General features: G+C 31.1%; 1 protein-coding gene and 1 long non-coding RNA gene across 2 annotated transcripts; both read right to left on the bottom strand.

Moving 5' to 3' along the window:
* Nucleotides 1-2,251: 2,251 nt before the first annotated feature.
* LOC107914817 (succinate dehydrogenase subunit 3-1, mitochondrial) lies at nucleotides 2,252-3,399 on the bottom strand. The gene is made up of 3 exons (XM_016843852.2): nucleotides 3,139-3,399; nucleotides 2,998-3,030; nucleotides 2,252-2,915 (listed from the first exon to the last, which is right to left on the bottom strand). Exons 1-3 carry the CDS (start codon nucleotides 3,296-3,298, stop codon nucleotides 2,503-2,505), a joined length of 606 nt encoding a protein of 201 aa, XP_016699341.1. The 5' UTR covers nucleotides 3,299-3,399; the 3' UTR covers nucleotides 2,252-2,502.
* A 4,380-nt stretch (nucleotides 3,400-7,779) lies between these two features.
* On the bottom strand, nucleotides 7,780-8,472 carry LOC107914816 (uncharacterized). Its single transcript, XR_001689025.2, has 2 exons — nucleotides 8,309-8,472; nucleotides 7,780-8,001 (listed from the first exon to the last, which is right to left on the bottom strand). It is a non-coding gene; the product is annotated as an uncharacterized lncRNA (long non-coding RNA).
* Between the last annotated feature and the right edge of the window lie 1,845 nt (nucleotides 8,473-10,317).

The following is a 10,317-nucleotide window of genomic DNA, read 5'->3' as shown; positions in this document are numbered from 1 at the left end:
TGCTTTCACCTTGGTTTGTTCCTGTTTGTACTTTGATTTACTATAAAAAATGGTTTGTTTTAATGGCATCTAAGCATGAGTATAAAATATAATTTGAAGGGTAAAAATGCTATACTAATCTTTTCCTTTATTTTACACAATTTTATAGGTTAAAATAAATGTTTTTTTTAATTTTAAAAAGATTCACTTTTTTTTAGAATAAAGAAAGATGTTTACTTTTTTTTTTTTAAGTTGAGATTTTCAAAAAGAAATTTCACCTGGCAAACCATTTTTTCGATGTATATCATATTAGTTTTACATATTCATAATTTTATATATAAAGTATTATAAATTTATGTGTATTTTTTTTGTAAATTTATAATTTATTTTTGTGTAAAATTTGACCTACATGTGTGTGAGAGTAATGTTCATTTTTTTTTATGTCATATCGTATTTTATATAGTTTCTTTTTTTCATGATTGAATTTAGAAAATAATATTTTGTTCATGTAAAATCTATTGATAAATTTAAAGAAAAAAATTATTTATTCATGTCGTTTCATGTTTTATTTTTTTTCCATGTGTAAACTAGTAAAAGTGTATATAACTTTTCCATGTTAATGGTTGGTTCTATATATAAAATTTGACATGTACATATTTATGTCATGTTTATTTTATTTTTCATAACTTGAAATTTTTATATTTTCAATTTATTGCTTAACAATAATAGTTGTCACAATAATTTAATATTTTTTCCTTAATAATTTAATACCTTAACTCTATATATTTATTAAGAATTAAATTATCATATCTATATTATTACAACCTTAAATTTATTACTCAACTAAAATTTAATTTTTATAATTTTTATACATTTTCATTTTAATATGAACAATAAATTACCTCTATCAATTATATATGTATACTATTATTAATTAGTTCTAAACATCTGTGTTATAAATTCATAGTTTCCATACATATATATATGTCTAATAGAATTTTTAATTATAGACATACTCTACTTTATTTATTTATAATCAGATTTTTTAATTATATTTAAATTTTTATAGACATGTTCTACTTTATTTATTTATTTATATATGAAGTCAATGAAGCCTTGACTCAATTGTTAAGCTGTTGAGTACCCAAATTCAAAACTTACCATGAGTAATTATATACATGGGTCTCTAAGTTCCAATATTTTTGGGTTTTAGTCCAATTGATTTAATTTGTTGGCTTTAATCTATAATCCTCAAACAATCTATGCTACAATAGTTTGATCCTTATGAATCCTCGAACAAATATTTGTGCTTGTACTTGTTAAGACAGATGAGTGGCAGATCACATATAATCCAAGTATAAAAACCTAAAAAGCTATACAAGTTTGGTCCCTGATTGGTTGTTGCCAATTTACCAGCTTGTGGGTTGATTTGATAGGGGAAATCATGAAAAATATATCCATCGATCGACCATTAAGCTTCCAATTTTGCATCAAAACTTGAGCCTACAATTATTGATCCCGTCCAACGTTGGAATAGACAAATTTACTTCGATTTTATGATATAAAAACTAACCATCCTCATCCTACATTAGCCTAATATGTAGAAATTCATATCTAGTGTGTTTGGTTAAAAAAGAGCAACATTTCCTAAAATTGATCCTCACATTTTAAACCAGTAATATCAAATATAGATGAAAATCTCTACAATACTTTTTCTTCGAATAATCTCACAAAATCTGAAATTCCAGACCATTTCCTCTTTATATATTGATATAACACAAAATTTGAGCAAATAAGAAACAATATTTACTACTACTTAACAGATAACACATTGCAAGTTCCAATGTAAACACAAAAATTAACTCTTTATTTGAAAATAATTCGTAAATCATATAAATAAGCTATCATAATTAAGTTTATCGTAAAAATCAAAATGTAATAATCATAATTTTATAGAAAACTCGGGACTAAAAAAATCCAAAGAACTAAACTTCTTAAAAGGAAAAACAAAATCTCTAACAATAACAATTTAATAAATTATAATGTAACCTTCTCGATTTACTAATCGATCTTACATTTAAGTCAATCCTATCACAGTTCACAATCACTTTCTGAAAGAGTTCACACATTCAAAGCTTGGTGTTTGTTAACTATGGAGGATGCAGAATCAGATAAGCACAGTTTAAACTCCTAATGAAAGCTCATACGATTGAAAGGGGAACGGTTAATGGTTACAGCTCTCCCAATCAAAGATTTAGCAGAATCCATCGAATTAAACCACTAATTCAACACAGATCACTATATTGACAAGTTCAAAGATGCTTTTTGGCATTAACAAGGTTTTCTTTTTACTCATCACCAAGGTTCAATTTATTCCAAAAAAAAAAAACCATTAACACATTCTTTATTTTGCCAAACAAAGTCTTACCTCAACCCAGAATGGCCCAGACCAAACAAGAACTTACCAAGCCAGCAAATCAGTCGATTTGAAGCTGAATCACATCCTTTCCTCCTCACCGTTCTTCACCTCAGCTTTCCCGAAAAGTCCGCCAATAAATGACGAACCCCATAACACAGATGATAGGAAACGGCCAATGCAGCAATTGAGACGGTAACTGGGGCAAGCTTTGCTGAATAAAAGAAGAATTGGTAGAAATTCGAATAGGTGAAGCAAATTGAACCCATTTTCAGAGAAAGAAGATAAGAGAACAAAAGTGCAGTAGTTAGGAAAACCCCGGAGATCCTATTGGTAATTGAAAGAGTCGCAGAAAGTTGTGGCTTATAAATAGGAAGATGAGGAGATAACGGGCGAAGGTTTGATTCTTTGGCCTCGCTCCCAAGCCCTGGAATGTCACGGGATGTGGAGAGAAATCGATTCCCCTTGACTTGATCCATCATGTTCAGGCTCCTTGTTGGAGACAAAGGATCAAACATATCTGCAGGAATTTTTTTCTTGAGGGGGCAAAATGACTGAATCATAATTTTATAATTTCTGTAAGAACTAAAGTGAAAATTTACCTTTTTTGGCCCCCTGGCGCCGCCCCTGCAGATCTGCAGCATAGAAACCGGAAGGGCCAAAATCAGCATCAATTTTAGATAATCAAAAATTAAAAAGAAGCGAAAGAAGTCGAAATGAAAAACAGATGAGTGGACAAGTACCTGGGAAGAAACCGTCAGCACGACGGCGATCATCGTGGTCATCAGGCGTGGCGGCGTTGGTGTTAAAGAGTCTGGAGATGGATGGAACGATGGCGACGCGTAAGGAGCTAGGGAGGATGTTGGATGAGACGAGCCTCTTAAGAGCTAGAGAAGAAGCCATTGCTAAATAGAAGAGTCTCAAAATTGCTTAGCCTGCAAAAAAGAAACATGGAGTGAAACGGTGGGGTTATATAAGGGAAGGAGGAAGCTGCTCTGCAAGAAAACGTAAATAGATGTTATTGGGCTTAGGCCTATTTAGGTTCGGTTTTAGGGTTTGAGCCCATTTGGATTCGGCTTTGACATGATATACAAATTTTGGATCAATTATGTGGCAATCTAACAACTCCATAATTTATTTCAAATATTCATCATATCATTTCCTAAAGTAACCTTTGGAAATCTATGTACCTATAACTTTAGAAACCAATTATGTAGTGGTTATTCACCTCCTTCTTTAACTATCCATTCCTGCGAATAGAGCATATTTTATGATTAATCATTTATCTTTTTAGAGAATACCTAACATCTAAATGTAGTCATTATTTGTTGTTACTTTGTAGATCACTGAACTATTCACAAATTTTCATTTAAGTCATTGGGCTATTAAAATCGATTCTATATGGCTTTCTCTATTCGCACTATCGGTACCAATCGAAAGCTCTTTTTTCCTTTCTTTTCTATCGTTGAGTGTTTTTTCATAAAACAACTTTGAACTTCATAAATCTGCAAACCAAAATTCAAACAGTTTTTTCTTTGATCTCCTACACTGATCGCTAGATAGATTTTGATCTAAGTTATGTTCTTCTACTCGTCGATGGGTACAGATCCACCCTCTCGATCTTCGAATCATCGCTTGGAGCTTTATGGCAGAACTTTAAAAAAAAAACTTAATAGTCTAGTGACTTAAATAAAATATTTTTAATAGTTTAGTGACTTAAATGAAAACTTTCAAATAGTTTAGTGATCAAATTATAACCTTTTTTTAATTAAATAACCAAAACAAAAACTTTCTTATAACTAATGATATAATTTACCCTATTTTTTTCTCAGCAAATTTTTTACTTAAGTTTAAAGAGTTTATGGAAATGTAAATATATAGGAAAATGGCAACTCATCCATCTTCTTCATATTTGATTCATTAATCTATACACCAATTGTATGATTATTTATATATTTTATAAAATGGTTGATTAATGTGGAGTATGCCTCGTATTTCAACATAAATAGTGTGTGACGTCGCAACGAAGAGGAGTTCTTCGCTCCGATGACGTGACCATACTTCATCACGATGAAAAGAAAGCCATGTCGCAACGTGGCGACATGTTTCTCAATTTTCTCAGCTTTACTTCTTTCAGTTAAATATTGTTTTAGTTTTCCACTTAAACGCTGATTAGTGTAGATTATTTTAATACTATTAGCTTTTACAAGCTTTCAGAGAATTTTGTGTTTAAGTTTCAAGTGTTCTTTTTTTCGAGTTTCAGAGTTTAGTTTTTATCTCTATCTATGTACTCTTCGTTCTTGCCGATTTAGTAAATTTATCTTTGCCTATGATTTTTTATTCACGTAAAATATTTATATTGGATCTCTTCAATTTATTAATTAATTTAATTATTCTTCGTTGCTTACTCGAATTTATCCCGACAATTAAACTTATCATATTTTATCAACTAAAAACATAACAGTTGGATTTGGATTTTCAGGTCATTTTCCAAAATCAATTTAGTGCAATGGAATCAACCAGATTTGACGGCTTCAACATCCTCGAACAGAATCTAAAATGTCAATTTAGTTCCTTTTATCTTTTATTTTAAATGTAACAATGGGAAATTTGGCCCTTTTTAAAAAATTTAAAATTTAATTTAAATAATTTTAATACAAATATTTTTAACTTTATCCTCTTTTTTAGTTTTATCTCGCCCCAATCACATAACTTTTAGCTTCGCCCCAGGGAACCCCTGATTCAATGTCGCTTGCACACGAAACTTAGTCATACAAACAGACTCCGTTGAATATCTATGTTGATAGGACTCTTCATATTTGATTGAAGTTCCTGCCTTTAATGTCTATATTCAACACATATCCAAATATAGATTTGACAATATCAACCCTCCGAATACTTGAAAGAACTACTTCCAAGCAGAGGTGATTATGGGTCGGGCCGGGCCGGGCTTTAAAAAAATTTTAGCCTATGTTCTAGGCCCGGGCTTGGCCAGGCCCGAAATATGGACCTGAAATTTTATTCAAGCCCGGCTCGGGAAAAAATTTCTAAACCCGAGCCTAACCCGGCCCGGCCCATTTTTAATAAAAATTAAAAATTTATTTTAAAAATAAAAAAAATATTTTAAAATTAAAAAAATAAAAAATATATATTTATTATATATGTGGGCCGGGCCTGAGCCAAAAAAGTGGTGCTTGAGGCCCGGCCTATTTTCTAAACGGGCCTCATTTTTTGCCCAAACCCATATTTCGAGCCTATATTTTTACCCGAATCCTCCCATATTTTGGACGGGCCATTGGGCCGGGCCGCCCGGCCATGAGCACCTATACTTCCAAGGAAGAAACATTAATAAAGCTTTGAACAATAGTTTCAACAATGACAGTCTTTTACTAGGTAACCTCCATAAGTGTGATTGCATACAACACTCAGCTGCGAATAAGTTTTGCTATAATTGGAGGCTTCATTTACATCACCAGGTGCTTACTTGTCAAATTTTTTATATGTTTCCTTGACATTATTATTATTATTATTATTATTATTAGTGGTGGTGGTGGTGGTGATGTTATCTCAGCTTCCATTGTAAATTTGTAATGTAGTGTTACCCTATTTGCAGTTGGACGTTAACAAAGTCTTTACAGGGAATCAATGAAACTCATAATGATCATAGGAAGACTGTACTCCTATGATGTACAAGCAAAACATAGAGGGCCGATCCTCATAGGCCACCAGTCCGCGAATAATGATAAAACCAGATAATAAAATATCTCTCTAAGTTATGTCAATTCGAGAAAATGTGAAATCGAATAATAAAAGTGGTCGATAATGATTTTACATGTAATATTATTATTGAAATAATGAAATAAAAGAAAGATCTTGAATAAATCTATTGAGAAATATAGATATGGAATAAATTGATCAAAATAGAAAGACACAACTCAAGTATAATTAAATTCGTGGAGTTTTTAGACCAGTAGTCTAAATATCTAAAGGTATAAAGCCAATGAGGGTGCAATTGAAGTAGTTTTGCAAAAGCGGAATAAAAATATGAAGTTTTTCACCAAGTCTTGACATTAATTATGAAAAGATATAATATACTTTTGTGGTAGGTGCAATAACATTTAGCTATATTATTAAATTGACAATTCATAAAAAATTTAACTTGCGTCTAATGGTTATTGTTACAACCTTTTATAAATCACTATATAGTAAAGTTTATATTAAAATCCTTGAAGGACTTAGAATGCTAGAAGCATATTGAAATTCTCGAGAAATTGGACATTTATATGAATTGAAATAATTTGAACATATGAGGTAAATTTGACTTAATGAAATAATAGTTGAAGGAGGATTATAAAATGATCCAAAATACCTAGTTGTGTTTTTATAAAAGAATCATGATTAAAGTTTTTTATAATTATTGTTGAATCTTCTGAAGAAATCAAAATATATTTTCCCAAATTTTCCTCACTCATGACTTTTAAAAGAATGATAATATAAATGCTTGGCAAATACATTCAAATAGTCATTTGAAAAACTAGTATTTAAGATTGAATACGTAGAATATGAGAAAATATGTGATGTTTTCATGAGAGGGAGTAAATACGTGTTGCACTCTTTTTCCCTTAATCGAGGTTGTCCTATTGGGTTTTCCTGGTAAGGTTTTTAATGAGGCAGCATATTATGCGTATTATAGATTGTGTACTCTTTTTCCTTCATTAGGTTTTTATCCCACGGGGTTTTTCCTAATAAGGTTTTAACGAGACACATATCTACCAATGAACATCCAAGGATGAATGTTATAAATATCTTATTAAGTGGATGTCCATCATGATCAAGCTAATGTTTTAATGTATTTTAAATTCTAATAGTTATTAGAATTAGATCTCTATTCTTTTATACTTCTTATGTCTATAAATAGAGACTCCGATGAAACATTGTAATCATTTTTTTTATCAAAAAAGTACATTTTCTATTGCTTTCATATTTTCTTTATTCTTTATTCTCTCAATCTCTCGTTATTTTATAACAAATTTGTCATTCTCCTATTAAAAAGAGACAAGAATAACGTGGAATCATAATTTTACACAATCTTTCTTAAAAAAAAATCGTCTTTTGAAAATAAATTTTAAATCTTAATTCTTTATATAATTGAATTTATTAAATTCAAATCCATATAAAAAATTTAGATTTGGGCGGCACATAGTGTCTGGCCTTAGCAATGCGATGGCAGTAAACATCGTTGGGTTGATTATAGCAGTGGCAGATATCTAGCCTAGCCAATTCTGCACCCATGCTTGGTCTACCTATTTAATCACCCATATTCTTATTTTGGTTGTAGGGCCCAATTTTTGCCCGGCCCTACCAATAATAAATCCAAATGCAAATAAAAAATAAATGCCCAACCATTATTACAACAGCAGGCCCAATGAATTGACCCAAAATACATTTCCCAAACAAAAAACACAAGCCCAAAGCTTAACAAATTTTCAGCCAAATCAAAAATCAAAAACCCTAGTAGCCGCCGCAGCAATTTCACCCTTACACGCCGCCGCGAATGTCACAGCACGACCCTCCGAGCACGTGCGCCTCTTCCACGACTCCCGTACCTGCGAGAAAAACGGAACCAACACCAGAGTAGAGGCAACAATAACAGAAATAATGATTTTCCTTTGTATTTTATTTTTCTTTATTTCGGTTATATAAACTGATTGTAAAGGGATTTTAAATGGGGGGGGATGGTAAAAGGGGTTACAAAAATTGTATCAAAAAAAGACAATTGAAAATACAAAAGCAGAGAATCAAATAGATTTTGAAAGGTTATTTGTTTTTTTCTCTATCTTCATTTTTTTCTGATTGTTTACATGTTCGTTTCATTTTCTTTAAAGAAATAAGAAAAGAAAGGAGCTAACTTACCTGGATCCGAGAGCCGTTCGCGGAGGCACCACGGTGGACACGACGGCGGCGGCATGAGGGTGCTTGGGTTAGGGGAAAACCCTAGCAGAGAAAACCCCTCTCCCTCTGTTTTGTTTTGTTTTTTTTTAAAGTGAAGTAAAGTGATTTGAAGGAAAATTTTAGTTTTAATAGTAAGGATCAAACGGCGCCGTTTTGGGGGGGATCCGCGCGTCGACCCAACCCGGTTCCAGGATCCGCGTGTTTTCCTTTAAATGGTTTATTCGCGCATTTGGCCTTAAAATTTTAAATCGTTTTTAAATCAGTTTTTGTTTTCTTTTTAATTTGGCCCGCATGTTTCTGCCTTTGTTCATTTCAGCCCATATCACTGCACACCGTTTTGGGGAGGCGGATTATTTCCGATTTGGCCCTCCATGTAATTCGTGTGTCGCGATTTGGCCCATTATTTTGCATAAATTTCATTTATTTCTAGTTATTTTAGTTTTTTAACTATTTGGTCCTTTTTTTTGCAATTTGTTGTTTTTTTTAAATTTATTTTCTCCCACCATTTATTATTATTGTTATATTATTTATTACCATCATTATTATTATTTTTTTATATTTGTACATACGCATAGTTTTTTTATATAATATACATATGTGCATTTTTTTTTGTAGTATACGTATTATATATATATTATTCATATGTTTTTATTTCAATTTTATTTCCTAACTTCTATATATATACTCTTATATTTTAGTTTCGAAAATCTTTTTTTTTTGTAAATATGTATATACGTATTTTTTTATATATTATTCTTCATAAATTCTTTTTTTACAAACATATATATATGTATACATATACATTTTAGAATTCTTACATGTTTCCCATATTTTACAATTTAAAATACACATACATTTTCCATGATATATTTATGTATACATTTTCATATTTTTAAATCATTATAAATATTTTTATTATTTTAAACATTGTACATATATTTAAATATTTGGATATATACATAAGCGTATTTTCATGACTTACTTATACATATACGTTTATTTTTTTATTTTGTAAATAGATATTCATATATGCTCTAAGTTAAAGTTTTTGTCTCATATTATACACTAACTTTTAACTTACCTTTTGGGAAATACATTTTGGTTTTGACAATACATCAAAATTATTTTCTTGATTTAAAAGTTTTTTTTTAATAAAAGCAATATTCAAGGTTTGGGATTTTCGAGGAAATTGAGCTCTAACGTATTGGGTTCCGATTTTCTTTGCTAATCCTAGATAACCGAGGATATTCTTTATTCAAAATGTATGAGTATAAAAATCATTTTCGGGAACTTAACTTGTTGTGTCCTAACGTATTGGGTGTGGCATGTTACTTTCTCAAAATAAAGATTTTCACATAAAATAAAGTGATATTCAAAGTTCGGGGATTATGAGGAATTGTACCCTAACGTGTTGGGACTCGATTTTTTACATGACTTGAACAATTGATTATCCTTTTTCAAATCACATCGTTTGAGTTGATTTTAAAATCTTTTTTTTTACCTTCGACACTAAGACATTAAATGATCAATTTGGTACCGATTTCGGGCGTTACGAGGGTGCTAACCTTCCTCGTGCGTAATTGACTCCCGGACTCTTTTCTCAAAATCCGTAGACCAAAATAAATTTTAAGGTGAGCCGATCACACCTTAATGAAGGATCGGTGGCGACTCCAGTTTTATTTTTAAAGTCGACAACTAAATTTTTGTTTTCAAAAAATGGTTTCGACAGCTTGGCGACTCCACTAGGGACCTTAGAGAGTCGAGCCATAAATTAATTATTTTTGTCTTGTAATCGAAAAATCAAGTTTTGTTTTAAAATCATGATTTCCCTTCGCATTCATTGATTTTTTATCATGATATGTTTGCATGATTGGACCAAGCCGATTAATCTGTATTTGCATTTTGCCTTGCATGGTCCGTTTTACCCTTTTAAGTGAGAGCGAGAAACTAGTCCTTCGTGAGGTTTTCAC

Source organism: Gossypium hirsutum, chromosome D10 (assembly GCF_007990345.1).
Source record: "Gossypium hirsutum isolate 1008001.06 chromosome D10, Gossypium_hirsutum_v2.1, whole genome shotgun sequence".
Lineage (NCBI taxonomy): Eukaryota > Viridiplantae > Streptophyta > Magnoliopsida > Malvales > Malvaceae > Gossypium > Gossypium hirsutum.
This window is presented reverse-complemented; position numbering and strand designations above follow the sequence as displayed.